The 20,867-nt window shown below is 37.2% G+C and overlaps 1 protein-coding gene across 2 annotated transcripts in view; it reads right to left on the reverse strand.

Moving 5' to 3' along the window:
- LOC111156234 (activating transcription factor 7 interacting protein 2) overlaps positions 1 to 20,867 on the reverse strand; it is a 37,005-nt gene that overhangs the window by 8,743 nt on the left and 7,395 nt on the right. For both annotated transcript variants that reach the window (XM_022516984.1, XM_022516985.1), the window contains exon 5: positions 17,733 to 17,893. In XM_022516984.1, the coding sequence (XP_022372692.1) occupies positions 17,733 to 17,893 (161 nt within the window). The remainder of the gene's footprint in view (positions 1 to 17,732; positions 17,894 to 20,867) is intronic.

The raw sequence follows: 20,867 nt of genomic DNA on the forward strand, positions 1-20,867 counted from the left end.
ATGAATCCAAATATATAACCTATAAGTATACAATATACATAAATATACAATATATAAATGTCACTCTAGAACATATACTCGCCTTGATGAAAATGAAAAGTATAACTGAATAAAATACCAGTAAGACACTTGGACTCTTACGGATATAGGACTGTAACAAATAAGGCTATTAAGAAATTAGTCCTCGGGGTGCCTGGGTGGCTCAGTGGGTTAAAGCCTCTGCCTTCGGCTCAAGTCACGATCCCAGGGTCCTGGGATCGAGCCCCGCATCGGGCTCTCTGCTCAGCAGGGAGCCTACTTCCCTCTCACTCTCTGCCTGCCTCTCTGCCTACTTGTGATCTCTGTCAAATAAATAAATAAATAAAATCTTAAAAAAAAAAATTAGTCCTGCCACGATTCTACATTAATCACTGTAGTAGAAAAATTGACCATACATTGACTAAACTGAAAAAGATGGTAAATGACACTCATCATGGTTATTGTTCCCACTTGACCTTGACTCCTCTTTCATGAGTTTGACATTTACATCAAAATCTTTCTTAAGATCTTGACACACATTTCTTTGAGCCCATAAAATGTCTAAATGAATTTTCTATGCACAGTTATACCACTTTTTTATAGATTATTTTAATTTTCAGCTTTTGCATTTAGGTCTGTGTTCCATTTCAAATTATTTTTGTATATGGTGTGAGGTGAAGAGGGCAGGTTTGCTTTTCCCCTCTGGCTATTCCTGTAATAGTTGTTGATGGTCTTTTCTCCAATAAATTACCTTGGCCTCTTTGCTGAAAACCAACAGACGATATATAATAGTCTCTAATCTGGCCACCAATTTATGGGCCTATCCTAAGACAACACCATTGTCTTAATTACTATAACTTTATAGAACTCTTAAACTTAGGTAATGTGTGTCTTCCAACTTTGTTCTTCTAAAACTGCATTCATCTTCTAGGTCTTTTGCATTTCACTTAAGTTTTCAATCAGCTTGTTATTTTCTATAAAAAAAGGCTGCCAGGAGTTTGATTGAGACTGCATTAAATGTACAGAATGATTTCGGTGAAGTGACACTAATAATGAACTTGCCCATATACTTACTATCCCTAACCAGCCTTCCCACCCACACCTCCCCACCAAAATCCTATAGCACGGTGGTATGCTTGTTATAAAGGATAAATCTACACTGACACATCATTATCACGATCGAAGTCCATAGTCTACAACACAGTTCACTCTTAGTGGTGTACATTCCATGCATTTTGACAATATGTAATGATACATATCCATCATTACGGTATCATCCAGAATAGTTTCACTGCCCTAAAATTCCTGTGCTCTGCCTATTCATCCCTACTCATCAGCCCTGGAAGTATTTGATCTTTTTACTGTCTCCATGTTTTTACCTTTCCTAGGATGTCATGTAGTTGGAATCTTCAAAGCTCATTTCTTTTTTAGTACAGAATAATATTCCTATTGTCTGAACGTAATGATTTATTTATCCATTCACCTACTGAAGGAGATCTTGGTTGCATCCACATTTTGGCAATTATGAATAAAATTGCATTGTATATGACTTTATTTTCTCTTCTTCTTCTCCTTTTTTAAAAGGTTTTATTTATTTATTTTATTTATTTATTTTATTTATTTGACAGACAGAGATCATAAGCAGGCAGAGAGGCAGATTGGGGGGGGGGAGGCAGGCTCCCTGCTGAGCAGAGAGCCCGATGCGGGGCTTGATCCCAGAACCCTGGGATCATAACCTGAGCTGAAGGCAGAGGCTTTAACCCACTGAGCCATCCAGGCGCCCCTTTATTATCTCTTCTTAGCCTATCAATTATACTTTTTTCTTAGGTGGTTCCCTTAAAGTCTGCAATATACATTTACAACTAATCCACTTTCAAATAATACTATACTGCTTCACAAGTAGTACAAGTACCTTACAATAACAAAATATTCCTAATTTCTCCTGCCTGTTCCTTGTATCATTGCTGTTATTCTTTTATTTTAAGCACACACACACACACACACACACACACACACACACACAAACACACACTGTTGCTATTATTTTGAACAAACTCTTGTCAAATCAAGAAAAGAAATGTATTTCTGTTTTACTTTCATTCATTCCTTCTCTGAAGATCTTCTTGTCTTTCTGTAAATCTGATTTTCTGAGTTATTTTCCTTCTCTGTGAAGAATTTTTAACACTTCTTGGATGGTAGGTCTACAGGCAACAAATACCCTAAATTTTTGTTTGTCTGAGAAAGTGTATTTCTCCTTCACTTTTGAAGGACAATGCCAGAGAGTACAGAATTTTAAGCTGGTGGTTTTGTTCTCTCAATACTTTAAAATATTTCACCTCCACCCTCTTCTTGCTTGCATAGTTTCTAAGGAGAAGTTGGATGCAATTCTCACCTTCGCTCCACGCTGGGTAAGGTGTTTTTCCCTCTGGCTTCTTTCATTTTCTGAATTTTAAATATCTTATGCCTAAATGTAGTTTTTTGATATTTAGCCTGCTTAGTGTTCTTTGAGCTTGGTATTAACATTAATTTGGGGGAAATTCTTAGTAATTATGGCTTCAAACAGTTTTTGTTCCTTTCTCTCTACACATCCACACCCTTTCCCCTTCTGGTGTTCCCATTATGCTTAAGTTGTTTCCTTTGTAGTTTGTCCCACGTTCTTGTATTATTTTGCTGTTGTCTTGTTTCTGTTTACTCTTCTGAAGTTTCTGTTGTCAGACTTTCAAGCTCAGTGATGCTTTCCTCAGAGGTATCTATTCTACTAAGTCAATCAAAGGCATTCTTCATTGTTACTGTTTTGGTCTCAAGCATTTCCATTTCTCTGCTATTTATCCACCCGTTTTTGCATTTTTTTCTACTTTTTTTTTCACTGAAGCCTTTAGCAAATAGTTTTTCAAAATCCCTGGTCTGCTAAGCTGAACACTTCTGTCATATCTGACTCTGTTTCTGATACTTATTTAGTCTCTTCAAATCATGTTTCTTGCCTTTTAGTACATCTTGTGATTTTTTTTGTTGTTGTTGACAGGTGGACATGATGTACTGCGTAAAAGGACCCGTGATAAACAAGCCGTTAGTAATGAAGTGGTTTTACTAATACTATGACTAGCTCTCAGTCTTTCAAGTAAGCCTGTGCCTCTAGAGTGTGAATTTCACTAGCACTACTTAGTCAGTCACCCCCTTTAGGTGGTACAGATGGCTGGAGCAGCTGAAGTTGGGTATTCACTTCCTCCATATGGAAAGCTAGAGAGAGCAGGAGTTGGGAATTTCATTCAGCCAGGTCGGTTTAGTAGTGGTTTCTCCCTAGGACAAGGCCTTATTAAGAACAGAGTGGTCTGGAATATTCGAAAAGGTTCCTTTTGCCAACTGGCTACTGCAAGCATGAAGGGACTTTTCTCCAATATTCACCATCAGGACCTGGTAGAGTTCCTGGAGGTAAAACACAAAATTATGGGTCTCCCCCTGTAGTTTTTAACTCTTGATTTGTCTGTTCTGAGCCTCCGGCAATTACAATTTACATTTTCCTAAACTGGCATTGGTTCCCACGGAAGCTTCTGCTTTTCTGCTCCAGTTCCTCAATGTTGTGATTACCACTTCTGCCTGTTCGTCTCTCCGGTTTGGGGAGCAGTATTTTGCTCTGTGGCCTTACTTCTCTAATGGATCTAAGAAGAGGTGTTGATTTTTTGTTTGTTGAGCTTTTTACTTGTTAGAATGGAGTGATGACTCCTTACATGCTAGATCATGAATCTGAAATGTACCTCGTAGTTCTGAAGTTAGGTCTTACAGATGTTTTGGTAATCATATCCCTTTGTATATCATGTTCTTTGACATTATTGTAAACAGTATTGATTTTTAAATTTGAAATTCTGTTTGTTGCCCATATGCAGAAACACTATAAATAGTATGACTTTGTTATTTATATATACACACACACATACTTACACACATGTACAACATAAGAGGAACAGTATGAGATATATACACATATGTACCCTATGTAGAAGGACAGAAAAATATTTTATATTACACACATATTTATTATAGCCAGTACTTTCATCTCTTTCCCTTTGGACAGATCCAAAATTCCTCTGGTTTTATTTTCCTTCTGACTGTAAAACTTCTTTTAACATTTCTTGCAGTGCAGGTCCGCTGCTGATATATTCTCCACACCCACCCCAACATTTTTTAGTTTGAAAAATGTCTGTTTTCCCCTACAATCTGAAAGATATTTTCACAGAGTGTAGAAATTTTAATACATAGTTTTTCTTTCAACACTTTAGAGATGCCTTTTAGTTTGCAAAGTACGCAGCAAGAAGTCTCCTGATTGTATTTGTTTGTTCCTTTCTATGTAATGAGGTTTTTTTTCCTCTGGCTGTTTTTAAGATTTTCTAGTCACTACTTTCACCTTTTTTTTCCTTTTTAAACATTTATGGGTTTTGAATTTTCACCAAATTTGGAAAAATTTTAGATGTTACATCTTTCCTCTCTCCCCACCCCCACAGCCTGGTGAAACTACAGCGATATATATATCTATATATTAGACCACTTAATACTGTTCCAAAGGTCTCCGATGCTCTGTCCATCTTCTTTGTTAGTCTTTTTTCTCCCCATGCCTTTGTTTGAACAGTTACTATTGCTATTCTACTGTCTTTTTTAAAAATCAATAATTATCCTAATTTTAATGTTAATCCTAATCAGTGTACTCTTCACACTCAGTTATTGTCTTTCAAATTTCTTGAAATTCAACTTGGGTTTTTTTTTTTAAATCTGTTATTTTCATATTTTCCTTTATATTGTTGGGACATGAACACTCAATGATATAATAGCTGTTTTATGTTGTTGTTGTCCATCAAACATACTGTTTCCAAGTCTGTTTCTAGCATTTTAGTTTTCTCCTTGTTATGAATTATATTTTTTGCTACTTTGCATGTCTGGTAATTTTTGATTAGATGTCAGACATTGTAAAATTTACACTGTTGAATGATGGATGATGTTTCATTCTTTCAAAGAGTGGTGGACCATGGGCACGGGGGTAGTTCAGTTGGTTAGGTGTCTGCCTTTGGCTCAGGTCATGATCTCAGGGTCCTGGGATCAAGCCCCTAGTTGGGCTCCCTGCTTAGCGGGGAGCCTGCTTTTCCCTCTCCCTCTGCCTACTGCTCCCCCTGCTTGTACTCTGTCAAATAAATAAATAAAATCTTAAAAAGAAAAGAAAAACAGTGTTGGACCACTGTGGAATGCAGTTAAATTACTCAGGATTACTCGCATCCTTTGTGTCCTTTTAGTTTTTTGGGAGCAGGCCCATTGAAGTTTTTAGTCTAGGACCAAGCCAGCCTCACTACAGCTACACCCACCTAAGGACTCTCTACCTGTTATTCCATTGTTCATTATAGTCCGTGGGAAAGCAAAATGTTCCCAGCCCTGTACAATATCCAAAAGTGTTTGGTCTTCTTTCCAATGGGTCTCCCCTGCCTCTTGTAGTTTCATCCTCTGCAGGCACAGATCTGCATTCAGCCTATGATTCAAGAGGTTCCCTCTGCAGATCATCAGAGCTCAGTCTTTACACAATTTGCTTTCTTTATTGTTCTGCCTCATAAATTCTAGCCAACTCAGAGACCCCAGTCTCTGATCTAAATGTAGCAAGACCTCTAGAGGCTGTTTGAGCTCCTCCTGCCCCTGCCCTTTAGCTGCAAAATGCCTGCAGGCATTAAGCCTGAACAATGGTAGGTGCACGTCACCTGTTTCCCTTCTCCCAAGGACAGAGTCTTGTGCTCCCTGTTGAACAATGTCTGCACACAATTCTTTTTCTTTTTTACTTTGGTCTTCTGTTTGTTGACAACAAAAGAACAATTCCTGTAGCAATTCATACTTCATGGGCAGAAGCAGACATTTCCTACACATTCATTTTGGAACTGTTTTCATGTACATTTTAGAACAGATTTAATTCAACAGTTTTCCCCAAATTTATCGATAAGAGATTCTAACAGCCATTATTACTAAGTTCAGTAAACAAAAACAAATGTTCAGATCTAAATTTTATCAAGAGTATTTCATTCTTCTTTCCATTTTTTTGTCTTTAACAAAACCTAAAGAGTTTATTTTGTATATTTTTTTCCTACTAGTAATAGTCATCATAGATTGATAACTGTATTTAGTTTTGTTACTTAACCATAAGCAGTTCTTTTCAGATGTTCACTACACTAGAGTCAAAATCTCCTATCAATCTAAAAATTCTTCATTTAACATTTCTAAAATATTTCTAACTTTTTGTTTTTAAAAAGTTCATGTATTTAAGTAAATTCCACCCCCAAGATGGGGCTCGAACTTATGACTTGAAGATCAAGAGTCACATGCTCCTCCGACTGAGCCAATCGGGCATCCAACCAGGCATCCCAATATTTCTAATATTTTAAGTATTTCTCCTTGCTGCTATAGTACATCAAATATAGCATTATTCAGGAGTTTAAGAAACCAAGCAGAAAGACTTTAAAAAGCAGAGTGGGATTTTTGGCTTTCTCATTGGGATGAGGCAGTAAAGATTACAAATTGGGACCCACCAAGGTGGAGGGACCCTAGTGAACACTCCAAGCTTTCAGCTGGGAATCCATAGAGGTCTGTATCTTAAGAAACACAGTGAACTAACTAGAGACAGAAGGAGCCTTACCACATTAACAAGCCTCAATCTCTACCAATCTCTGAGTATATCAGGTGACCGGGTCCTGCTCAGCCAGAGAGAATAAATATTGTGTACAGTAAGATGATATTATTCCAGAGCCTCACCAGTTTTTCAGAAATTATCAAGCAGGCCAAAAGACATAGCCAAATGATCAGAAACTGACAGAAAACAATGGAAACAGTTATATAGATGACCCAGATGCTGGGGTTATAAAACAAAAACATTAAAAGAACTATGATTAATACTTTTTAGAATATTGAGGAAAGATGGATATAGTTAAACCACATGGAACATTCATCAGAAAAGTAGAAACCATGAAAAAAAGACTATAATGAAATTAAGAAGTCAATCATACAAACACACTATTACAAAAGTGGAAAGATTTGGAGTGGAAAAAGATATTTATAGTACACATATCTGACAAAAAACTTATGCCAGGCAACTCAAAGGGAAAACATGCAAAAGTCTTAGAGAAACTTCATTAAAGGTATGAAAAAGGCTAACTAACATAAAAATGTGCTAAACTTCATTATTAGAAGGAAATACAAAATTAAAACCAACACATGATGCTGTAAACATACCTGTGTGGTTAAGCAAAAAAGGCAGGTATTAACAAGCGGTGGCAAGGATATGGAAGGACAAAAACTTCATTATACTTCCTAATGGGAATGTAGCTTTGGTATGACCTCCTTGGGAAAGTGTTTAGTAATATCTTATTAAACCTGAAAATACATACACTCTATGACCTACCAATTCCATTTCCAGGCAAATGTTCAACAGAAATGTATGTACATTCACCAAAAAACATGTAAAGGAATGTTCATAACAGCACTACTCATAATTTCCCCAATCTGCAAACAGCCCAAATGCCCATTAACAGTTGTGAGTAAGTAGAATGAGGTACATTTGTGTGATGAGCACCATACAGCCACAAGAATGGATACATGGATAAATGGATAAGCAACAGCACAGATGAACCTCACAACGCGTAATGGTGGCAAAAGAGGCAAGACACCGAAGAGTTCATGGAGTATGACTCCATTTATATAAACGTGAAAATCAAACAAAAACAACTTATGGTGTTAAAAGTTCAGATAGTGATTCCTCAGGTCAGTGTGTTAGGGGTGGGATTAGTGACCAAGGGTGAGGCATGAGGCAGTCTGGATGCCTCTGATTTGATCTGGAAAATACTTACAAAATGTGTTTACTTTGTCCAAATTTGCCAAGCAATACACTTGTTTGTGCAGGTCTCAGTGGGCAAGGCATTATGTCATTTAACTTTACTTAAAGATTATATATACAGGGGCGCCTGGGTGGCTCAGTGGGTTAAGCCGCTGCCTTCGGCTCAGGTCATGATCTCAGGGTCCTGGGATCGAGTCCCGCATCAGGCTCTCTGCTCAGCAGGGAGCTTGCTTCCCTCTCTCTCTCTCTCTCTCTGCCTGACTCTCCGTCTACTTGTGATCTCTGTCAAATAAATAAATAAAATCTTTAAAAAAAAAAGATTATATATACATAGATAGGGCATGTCTGTGTAGGTAAAGTTGTTAAGTAGGTAAGTTATTAAGTAGGTAAGTTAAGTAGGTAAGTTTCACTTACTGTGAAAAAGTCACCTATCTGCAAACTAAAGATTGAAATTCTGTGAGCATTTATTGATACATTACTTTTATAAAACTGTTCCGCTGGTTGCTACCAACGATATAGCTGGGTTTTGTTTTGTTTTTTAAGATTTTTAAAATTTATTTTAGAGAGCAAGAGCAAGCTCTCTAAAAGCTTGCTTTTAGAGAAAGGGGGACAGAAGGAAGAAGGAACAGGAGAGAGAGAATCTCAAGCAGACTTCCCCAGTGAGCTTGGAGCCCGATGGGGGGGCAAGATCCCACGACCCTCAGATCATGACCTGAGCCAAAATCAAGTGTGAGGCACCCAGGTGCCCCAGTGATGGCTGTTTTTTAAATGAACCATATCTGGGAGGAAACTGAAGACATCGATGATTTTCATGTTCACCTGGATGTACCTAACCTATGTTTTCTACATGCATTTTGCCCTTGGAAAAAAATTTGTGTCTAAAATTACTAATTATAATTCTCCAGGTAATGTTATAATATAGTAGTTTCAGTTTATGGGTTCTGGAGACAAACTTGTCTGGGTCTGGGTCTAAATTCCACTGGTGGCTTTAGTGGCTTGGTTACTTACTAACAGGGTTTTGGGGGCAAGAAACTCTGCCTTGGTTTCTTCATCTATAAAAGACGGAGAAGTTTTATAAGATTAAATTAATGTTAATGAAGAATGAGTAGGAAGGAGCACATGCAACACTGTAGGAAATTTCTTAAAATACCGTGGCTGGTAACTGCTTTTCCCCCTTTGATTTCTACAAATAGTTCTTCACATGAAGTTCAATGCCAGGCTTATGTTTTAGACATAATTAATGTTTCATTCAATCACGATTGGTGGAATAGTCTGTTCCTGGGTGCCTTACAACTTGAAGCTTCCTTTCCCTTTTGGAAATGATTGCACATAACGGCATTTTCTTCCTATTTAAACAAGTTCCTTTTCTTCAAACATGTGTTCTGGTCCATAAGCCTTCTCTTCTATGAACTTGTTCAGCTCAGCTGTTACTGCCTTTCCCATTTCCTACATATTCTCAAAAGAAAAATGTTTAAACTTCTAAATCCAACCATTACTATAGACATAGAAAGTTAGTTGTGGCACTAATTCCTTCAATACTTGGGATTAACAGAAAAAAACAATTAAAAAACCTCCTGGCTTTCTTTAGAGTTTTAATAATAGTGGGAGCAACATGTTTTTGCTTTCTTTTTAAAAGTTCCTTTATTTCTGGGGCGCCTGAGTGGCTCAGTGGGTTAGGGCCTCTGCCTTTGGCTCAGGTCGTGGTCTCGGGGTCCTGGGATTGAGCCCCGCATCGGGCTCTCTGCTCAGCGGGGGGCCTGCTTCCTCCTCTCTCTGTCTGCCTCTCTGCCTACTTGTGATCTCTCTCTCTCTCCGTCAAATAAATAAATAAATAAAATCTTTTAAAAAAAATAAAGTTCTTTTATTTCTTAAATATTTTTTGAAAAATTTTAAATATATGTATAAAGAAGTACATAAACTGCTACGTAGAACAGCTATGACAGAACCCCCACACTTGAACAATTTAAGAAGCTATTATTTTTAAAAATCTTAAGAAATTTAATATATACATATGTATATATACATATACATATGTGTGTGTGTGTGTGTGTGTGTTTGCTTGATATATATATCTTTGCAGACATCAGAAAGCTGTGGTAGAATCCAGGACTTAGGGAACTGAGATCCCAGAGAAAAAGAGGGTATACAGAAGTGGGCTAGACAATTGCCAATGGTGTTCCTCTTAGGGCATCTGTCAATGAAACCTTTCAGGAATACTGAGAAGCCAAGCAGAAGGTGGCTGATAGCACAGTGGATTGTATCAGGGAGACAAAAATTGGAATATACAACCAGCAAAAGGAACCATAGGAAACACTCCAGTCTTTCTGGTGGAAGTCTTAGAGGGCTATGCCATAGATGGAGTAAAATCAAAACAGACCGAGTCTTATAAGGGCTACAAATAAGCCTCAGTTGTGCTCAATTCCTGATTAGATTTAAGTTTATTATCTAACACAATGGCTTAAAAAATAAACATTTATTATCTCAGTTTCTGTGGGTAAGGCAGTATGGAGCACTATAGTTGGGGGTTTTGGCTCAGGATCTGTCACCGCAGTCAGGATGATGGCAGGAGCTGTAGTCATCTGAAGGCTCAATGAAGGCTAAAGGTCCTACTTCCAAAATGGTTCACTCCCATGGCTGTTGGCAGGGCGCCTTACCATATGGGATTCTGCACATGCTGCCTGATGTCCTCTTAAACTATGCTTGCTGCCATGTTAATATGGCAGTTAACTTGCCCTAGAGCAAGCAATCCAAGAGTAAGGAAGGAAGCTATGATGCTTTTTATGATCTAGTTACATACTGCCACTTTTGCCATATTCTATTTGCTGTCACTAAGTATAGCCTAAGACAAAAATTAGACTCCACTTTTTTAAAGGAAGAGTATATTGAAGAATGTGTATCCATATTTTAAAACCATCAACAGAACCTATGTCCCTCTCTCTGCTGCCTGCCAGAGTGTAGGGTGAATCTGTTCTGATGGAAGATTAACATCATTTAGAATCTCTAAAATTTTCATTACACGGTGTCCAAGATTCACATATAAAATTAGCAATTAAGATAACAAACAGGGCAAAAATTTAAAAAAACAGCAAATAGAAACAGAGCTCAAAGTGACCTGCATACAAGGGTCATGAGAAATGGATCAGAAAATACAGTGATTAAAATGTTCAACACATGGACAACAAGATAAAGAATTTCACCACCTCTGTCTACAGAAAAGAACACAAAGGCAGGGTGCCTGCGTGGCTCAGTCAGCTAAGAGTCCGAATCTTGATTTCAGCTCAGGTCATGAGCTCAGGGTTGGGGGATGGAGCCAAGTGTTGGGCTCAGCACTGGGTGGGAGCCTGCTTAAGAATCCTTCTTCCCTTCTCCATTTGTCCCTCCCTCACTGCTCATGCATGTACATGCCCTTTCTCTCTAAAAAATAAGGAAAGGGGAGAACTGAAAATTAAGCAAACGGAAATTAACAATTCGATACAATGGGTTTAACAGCCACTTGGATCCAGCTGAAGAGAGAATTCATAAACTGGAAAATAGGTTGGTAGAAAATATCCAGACTGAAGGATGGTGTGTACCAAGATGCATGTAATGGAAAAACTGCAGGGGAGAAGAGATGGAATGGTGCTGAAGGAATTCTTAAGAGATAATGGCCAAGAATTTTCCAAAGATAATGGAAGACACAAAACCTGACTCATGAAAAACTGTGAGCCCCTATCAAGATAACTTAAAAAACAAACACTAAACCCAAGACTCCACAACTAGCATCATATAGTATACTAATGAAAACCAGAGAAGTAGAAGATCTTAAAAGCAGAAATACAGACATTATCTTCAAAGAAGCCACAATAAGACTGAAGCTAACTTTTCAACAGAAATTATAGAAATCAAAAGACATTTAATGACATCTTGAAAGTTCTGAAAGGAAATTACCTACAATTCAATGCTCCTGTTAAAATATCATTTAAAAATAAAGACAAAAAGGAATTATTTCCAGACCAAAAAAGCCTGACAATTTTTCTTGAGCAAAACTAAAAAAAGAAATAACAAAGTTCTTCAGGCAGAAGGAAAATTTTCCCAGATGGAAAGATGGAAATAAAGGAATAAATGGAAGAGCAACAGGAGGGGTAAATATGTGGGTAGCTCTCAGCGAATAATGACTCTACAAGATAGTGGTTTCATTTTGTGAGATTACAATACAGCTGACCTTGAACAACAAGGGTTTAACTGTACAGGTCCACTCACACATAGATTTTCTTCAATAAATACAGTACTCTTAAGTGTATTTTCTCTTATGATTTTTAACAATATTTTTTCTCTAGGTTACATTATTGTAAAAATATAGTATATAATATATTTATACAAAATGTTTAATTGACTCTTTATGTTATCAGTAAGGCTTCCAGTCAACAGTAGACTATTAATAGTTAAATCTGGGGGAGTCAAGAGTCATGTGTGAATTTTTGATCGTGCATGGGGTAAATGCTACATTATTTGACAGTCAACTGTAATGTAAAATTAAAATGTGTGAAAACACAAAAGAGGGAGGGGGAGCGGTAAGTGGAGTTACAGGGTTCTAGGGTCAAGCATTACCTACAAAAATGGTAAAAGTACTAATTCATATTGGATTCTAATTAATCTAAATCATGATCTTTAGGACAACTTCTAAAGAAACAATGAATGATATATAATTAGCAAGGTAATGGGGAAAGAAAAAAAAAGATTAATCCAAAAGAAGGCTAAAATAGAGATAGACACACAGACACAAATAGGGGAAAAGGCCTAATTAAATAGAAGGGATAAAAGAAAACAAGTAGTAAGATTGTAGTTATGAGCCCACGTATTTCAGTAGGATTACATTAAATATAAACTAAGTTTTCTGGGGCGCCTGGGTGGCTCAGTGGGTTAAAGCCTCTGCCTTCGGCTCAGGTCCTGATCTCAGGGTCCTGGGATCGAGCCCTGCATCGGGCTCTCTGCTCAGCAGGGAGCCTGCTTCCCTCCTCTCTCTCTCTGCCTGCCTCTCTGCCTACCTGTGAGCTCTATCTGTTAAATAAAAAAATTTTTAAAAAAATCTTTAAAAAAACCCCTAAGTTTTCTAATAAGTAGTTAGCTATTTTCGAATTAGATTAAAAACACATGTAGGGCACTGGGTGACTCAGTTGGTTAAGCAACTGCCTTCCACTCAGGTCATGAACCCCAAGTCCCGGGATCAAGTCCCGCATTGGGTTCCCAGCTCCATGCGGAGTCTGCTTCTCCCTCTGACCTTCTCCCCTCTCATGCTCTCTCTCTCTCTCTCTCAAATAAATAAATAAATAAAAATCTTAAAAACAAAACCAAAAACCATGTGTAGTTAATAAGTAACTACTAAGGATGCAGCCGCCGCTCACGTAAATACATTTTATATGACCAGCACTTCAAAAACCCACATGCCTCTATCCTATATCATAAGTCTCCTCCATAAATGGCATTTGTAGTGCTAATTTCTTTGTTTTAGTCTTGAGATTTACCATCTACCCCTGACTTCCTATATTGTTTGTTTGTTTTTTTTTCTGGCCATTTCTGAGCTTTATTTGAATGGAATCCTACTATTTGCATCTGCTCTTCCATAATATTTTTGTGGGAGTACCTTGTACAGCTGCACGTGACTGCAGTTTTTCTGTTTCCACTAATACACAGAATTCCACTGTATGGATTTACTGCAATTTATTCTTTTCAACTGTAGATGGGCTTTTTGTCCTTCTGGTTTTCGACTATTACAGAAAATGCTAATAAACATTCCTCTACATATGTCCCATTGGACATTTAGAGGGTACATATCAAAGGATGGGGCTGTGAGGTCAAAGGATATTCAGATCTTCAGTATTTTTAGATAATGCCAAGATTTTTTCTAAAGCATTATACCAATTTACCCTTGTAACAACAAAATGTTAAATAAAATCAATTCCTTTTATTTCAAAACCTCACCAATACACCTAGTATTGTCAGATTTTAAAATGTTTTACTTTTCCTTATCTGATATGAAAAGGTATCTCTTTGTGACTTTAATTTGCATTTCTCTGATTACTAATGTAGTTGAGCACCTTTTCTATGTTTAATATTGGTCATGGAATTCCTCTTTTGTGAAGTAGATGTACAAGTCTTTTGCCCATTTTTCTTTCGTGTTATCTGGGTTTTACTCGTTGATCTGAAGTTCTTTCTATATACTCTGGTACTGTGCCCCTAGAGGTTCTGTGTGCTGCAAGTGTTTTCTCCCACTTGATGGACTATCTTCTCACTAAAATTTTAGTGGCTTGAGAGAAGTTTCTAATTTTAATATGGTAAAATGGATCTTTATTATTTTATTGCAAAGGTATTTGTGAATTTGTGAAATCCTTCCTTAGTGCAAGTTCATGAGGACATTTTATATTCCCTTCTAAAAGTGTTGTAATTCTCCTTTAGATATTGAGTTCCTTAATCCACAGGAGATTGATTTTTATGTGCCATCTGACAGAGAGCCAATGTCTTTCATATTTTTCTCAACATGAATAGCAGAGTAACTGCACCATTTACTAAAAGTCAATCATTTCCCAGATGGTGTGACATAAAAACTCCATCACATATCACATATACATATATGCATGGATTTCTGGATTCTCTGGGACACTGCTCTATTTGTCTGTCACTTGAATTGAATAATATCACATTATTAAGTGCGGTGGTTTTGTAGTACCCTGATACCTGATGGCAAATTCCTTCCTTCTTGTTTTACTAGTTGATGGGTGTCTTGGTCTCTTAATCTCCTGTATTTACATACACATTTTAGAATCAAATCAGCTTGTCAAGTTCCACAAAATTATAGACTGGAAAACTGATTGAAACTGCATTCTATAAATTAATTTAAACAAAAGTGAAAATATTCTATAAATACGGCATTGTCCAACCCATAAACATTGTTCATTTTCCACTGAATTCTTCTTTACTCTCAAAATTTTATAAGTTTCTTCAGTTATTATATATATTTCAAAACCTCACCAATACACCTAGTATTGTCAGATTTTAAAATGTTTTACTTTTAAATATTATTAAGATATTATTAATATTTTAAAATTTAAATAATTATTATTTAATAATATTAATATATAATAATATATAACATAATATTAATTAATAAGATATAATATTAATAACAAATAATTATTAAATAAAATTATTTAATAATTTTAAATATTATTAAATATATTCCTAGGTTTGGTGCTGCTGGATGGGTATCATATCTTCTAAAATATCTTCAAGATATTTTATCTTGAAGATATTTTAAAAAATATCTTTTAATTCCCTAATTGTTTGTATCTGATATACAAGAATATAATTTCTTACATGTCTGAGATTGGCAATCTTATTAACTTCTTGTTAAATCTTTTTTTTTTTTTTTTTAAAGCATTCTTTTTTTTTTTTTTTTTTTTTTTTTTTTTTTTTTTTTTTAATTTTTTTTTTTTATTTATTTGTCAGAGAGGGAGAGAGAGCGAGCACAGGCAGACAGAGGCAGAGGGAGAAGCAGGCTCCCCGCCAAGCAAGGAGCCCGATGTGGGACTCGATCCCAGGACGCTGGGATCATGACCTGAGCTGAAGGCAGCTGCTTAACCAACTGAGCCACCCAGGCGTCCCACTTCTTGTTAAATCTAATAATTTATCTGTAAGTTACTTTGGATTTCCTACATTATATACCTACCCCAATCATCCAAGAATAGTAATATTTCTTCCTTCTTTTTCAATCCTTTCTATACTGACCTCTTTTTCTTTCATTAGTCAAGAGATCCAGTATAATGTTAAAGTGGTAAGAGCAGGCATCCTTCTATTTTGTATCTCAAAGAAAATACTTCCAATATTTGGCCATCAGATCTGTTTTAGAGTTTTTGTATATCTCGTTATCAGATCAGGGAAGTTACCTACCTATTCCAAGTTTGCAAAGAATTTGTTTTTAATCATAAACAGGATACTTTATCAAATCCTACCTCTGTTGTGAGTTAATAATGATTCTTATTCTGGTACATTACAGTAATTGATTTTTTTTAACTATTGAACTAACCTTGTAGCATTCCTGAGACAAACTCAACTTTTATAGATTGTTGGACTTGGCTTTACTAGTATCTTGTTTAGGATACCTGCATCTATTTTATGGGTAAAAATGGACTGTAATTTCCCATTTCTGTAAAATGTTAAAATTGATTTTAATACCAGAATATCACAGTCATACTAGATTTTAGTATCTAGTCTCATAAAACAAACTGGAAAATATTCCCTCTTTTATTTTTTGGAAATTTATTTAAAACTGGTATTGTTTCTTTATTCTGTGTTTTGTAAAACTCACCATTGAATCCACCCATCATGGTCAAGCTATATATACTTGTTAGCATGGTTGCCTGGCAAAAGTTTCATAAATTTTTCCTTCATTATAGAACATAAGGTAGATTGCTCATGTCATAGATAGAAGCCATTGATAAATTTGACTTATTAGTAGTCTAAATACTGCTATCTTAATGGGGTCTCCACTTTTCCACTTTTTTTGGTAAGCTATTACTGTTGTTACTTTTTTATTAACATATAATGTATTATTTGTCCCAGAGGTACAGGCCTGTGAATCATCAGGACACTTTTTCACTTTTATCACTACCATTTTATTTTTCCTTTTTGCCACTTCATGAGTTTCAGCACACACATGAAGAGGGGTAACAACAAAGACTCACTGAAATGTGACTCTTGCATTCACAAACTGAATAAATGCCTTCTTCATAGCAGCTTCCTGGTTCAAAACTAAAATGCAGGACTCACTATCATGCAATATTAGGGCTTCTTCGAAGAGTCAAAACTGCATGTAAATTCCCCCAAACCAAGGATCCACTGCAAATGGTACAGATTTGTAATGCCTCTCCTTCATTTTGTGGCCTCCTTGAGTATGCATAGCTATTTGGGGAAAGGGTGGTATTCTTCAAATAATTTCTTATTTTGAGTTATGTATTTTTCCCCTTTTAAAAGCTGGAGTACAATTTATCACATAAAAGGAAAACCTGAGGACATTTTAAGGAGTTAATGGTAGGAATAAAAAAATAAAATAATACTCTAAAGCTCCAAAACTTGCAAATCACCAGACCAAAGAAAAGAACTCATTAAAATGCCCCTCCCCCAACATTAATCAAGGCAGGAATCACCACTCATATTTCTCTGTTAAACTAAATGACTTCTTCCCTAACAGCCCTGGATCTTTTAGACTAGATCAGAGGTTAGAGGTCTTGGCTGCTTTTCGACTCAATTAAACAAATAAATTAACCTGTTCACTGTCATGTGAAGTTATGATTCATGATAATGCTTTCAGCCTATAAGAATCAAATACTTTTAGGCACTTTTTTCCTACCCTTACTTTCCTAGCCTTACTCTCCTCTGTAACTTTTGTAAGCCACTATGTTATAGGACCTTGACTTTTCCATGTATAGATCACAAACCATGGGAATGACCAAGGGATCACTCTGCTTACCATACCAAAGTTGGAATACACCACAGTGGAAAACCCAATCCCCTAGCCAATTCAAAATTTTATTTAGTACTGGTGGGGTTTTGTTGTTGTTGTTGTTGTTTTAAGTAAACCCTACCCCCAGTGTGAGGCTCAACCCACTGCCCAGATGATCAAGAGTCACATGCTCTACGGACTGACCAGCCAGGCGCCTCTATTCGTTACTGTCAAAACCACCATGATATAAGCTCTGGACAACCAATTCCATTCCTTCATAACAGACAAGAATGAACATGAACCTTTAAACTGTTTCATTCTTAACTGAGAAATGGTATGTTTACAAGCACATCGTTAGGTAACTTCATGCATTTTTGTAGAAAGGCCTACCTTTCCGAAACAGCCTCATCGTGATCCCGTGATAAATTAACCTTTTCACTTGCTGCTTCTGAAGGGTTCGAAGGTCCAGAGCTCACAGAATTCTTTCCTTCATCTGGACTGCTGACTGACTCTGAATTCTTATCCAAATTCATGGTCTCTGAACTTGCAGCCTGTTAATTGGGTGAAGAAAATGCAGTTAAAGGGGCTGTTAACACTTGTGTTCTTCCACACAAATTTGATAGGTAAAATTTCACTTGGAAAATGTTCTCAAAATGTTCTTGGACACATATGGCAAAACATATGTTAATTTCCATGTGTCCCAATGGCTCTTGACAACGCAGGTGGCGTCTTTGCCAACATGAATTTAAAAAATATTTATAAGAAATAAAAACAATGACAGCACAAATCAACTTCCTAGCTTGGGTGGAAAGGAAAAACAAATACTGAAGTAGTTAGACAACATTTTGTTCCTATGAGACTGTTTGAGGAACTCAGAAACATTCGACTGTAATAAGCACACTTTTACTTTCACTATCCTAATAATGAGTGAAGACCAGAAATAAATCAAACTTCCAACTTGTTCTTCCAGTTGAGTTTTGTTTAAAACTTGGACGTTTTAGTCTATGCTTTGTTTGAGAATGTGCAGTATTTAAAAAAATAACGTGTATCTTAAACAATACAAAAGGGTCAAACTGGTTGCCCGACTCATGAGCTTTTCTGGTGGATAATGTGAACAAAGATGCCTGTACACAAAGACAGGCTTCTGAAATGTTATTAAGGCTGCAGATTCTATATGTAGAAATAGGTTCAAACAACACTGGAAAACAATGGCAAAAAATATTTGGTATCCTTTCAGTGCCGGCACAAAGTGGCTCACCTTTCCCTGCTACTCTCATCTAAGCATAATGAAAAACGCTGGAAATAATTCAACAGATAATCATAAAATGCCTCTGAAAGGTGGAAAGAAAAGGGCAGACTGCCCGAGGATCCTGAGATTGCGGAGAGGAAGCACAGGGAGCCCCCTCGGTTTTCTTTTTGTTGTCCATGTATCTTCTGCAACAGGTGCCACAAATGCCAGGGACCCATTCTTCTCCCCAAACCCAGAGCAGGGGTGGCTGAAGCTCCACTCCACACTGCAAAATCAGCAGCCATATTCACTGCAGTGCTAGTGTCATCTTGGTCCCCACCAGACACGTGGGGCAGTGGTAGATGTAACCGGCTGCAGTAGCAGTATCGGCCACGCCCAGCCAGGGACCAAGCCCCAGGACTCCACACCTGAAACAGCAGTAGGACCATCATCCCTCATTTGGGACAGCCAGGGGCAAGGACTACTGAAGTACCAGCGTTGCTGCAGGGCTGCATCCTTTCTGGAGGTTTCAGGGGAGTGTTTCCTTTTTCCCAGCTTCTAGGAGCTGCCAGAATTCCTTGGCTCATAGCCCCTTCCTCCGTCTTCAGCGCAGTCAGCCCAACCTCTGCTTCCACTGTCCCATCTCTTTTTTCTGCCTCTGACCTTCCTGACTCCTTTTTGTAAGGACCCTTGTGATTACACTGAGCCCACCAGGATAATCTCCCCATCTGTGTGAGCTTCTTTTAGCACATAAAGCAACACAGTCACTGGTTCTGGGGATTAATCCATGGATTTCTTTTGGGGGTCATTATCCACCACTATCAACCTCTGTGGCAAAATTAACACAAAAGTGACATTTACACATTATATCCAGCATTCAAGGATACAAGGACCATTCACCAAGGAAAGCGTATCTTGGGTTACAAAGTGAGTGTCAATAACTCTCGACACAGAAATTTTACACAGTGTGTTCTCAGATCAAAATAAAATTAAATTAGGTACAATAAAAGATATTTAAAAAGGTTCCAAATGTTTGGAAATTAAACACACACTTCTAAATAATTCATGGGTCAAAGAACTATACCATAAGGGAAGTTATAAATTATTTTCAATTGATGAAAACCAAATGGATGTCTGTGTGGCTCAGTTGGTTAAGCATCTGCCCCATGTAAGGCTCCCTGCTCCGTGGGAGTCTGCTTCTCCCTCTCCCTCTGCCCCTCCCCCTGCTTCTGCTCTGTTTCTCAAATAAGTAAAATCTTAAAAAACAAAAACCAGTACATCAAAGATTATAATACCTGTAGTTAGAAATGCAATGCCTAGGGGTACCTGAATGGCTCAGTGGGTTAACAGCCTGGCTCTTGGTTTCAGCTCAGATCGTGATCTTATGGGTTGTGAGACTGAACCCCAAACTGGGGTCCATATTCACCATGGACTCTGCTTGAGGTGCTCTCCCTCTGCCCCTACCCCCACTCACACATGCTCATGAACTCTTTAAATAAATGAATCTTTTAAAAAAGATTTTATTTATTTGTCAGAGAGAGAGAGAGAGAGAGCACAAGCAGTGGGAGTGGTAGTCAGAGCAGGCAGAGGGAGAACCGTGCTCCCTGCTGAGCAAGGAGCCCCATGCAGGACTCGATCCCAGGACCCTGGGACCATGACCTGAGACGAAGGCAGCCGCTTAACTGATGGGGCCTCCCAGGCATCCCTCTAAATAAATAAACCTTTAAAAAAAAAAAAAGGTGCAATGTCTAGTCACTGAGAAGATGCTTAGAAAAAGCAGTGCTTAGAGGGAAATTCATAGCTTTAAATGTTTTCTAGTAGAAAAGATTAAAAATTAATGCTCTTTCTCTTAAGCTGGAAAAAGAAGAACAAATCATATCCAATGTAAGTAAAAGTAAGGAAATTATAAAAAACAGAAAAGAGACATGGAAGAGAGAGTAAGATTTTTAAAACCCTAGTCAAGACTGATCAAGAAAAAAAGAAAACACAGATTACTGGTATCAGAAATGAAATAGTGTATCACTATAGATATACAAATGTTAAAAGGACAGGAAAATTTTGTCAATAATTTATGTCAACAAATTCAACAACTTAGATAAAAGGAACACATTCTTTGTGAAGATAATTTACAAAACTGATACGAGAAGAAATAGAAAAATCCGAATTGCCCCTTACCTATTAAAGAACTGAATTTCAAGAAAAAATCTTCCTACAAAGAAAGCGCCCTGCCCAGATAGTCTTCAGACATGGATTCTATCAAACATTTAAGGAAGTAAGAAAATTTTACACAGACTCAA

The sequence above is a fragment of the Enhydra lutris genome, unplaced genomic scaffold (assembly GCF_002288905.1).
Source record: "Enhydra lutris kenyoni isolate GAN:26980312 unplaced genomic scaffold, ASM228890v2 scaffoldscaffold45, whole genome shotgun sequence".
In the NCBI taxonomy this organism is placed as follows: Eukaryota; Metazoa; Chordata; class Mammalia; order Carnivora; family Mustelidae; genus Enhydra; species Enhydra lutris.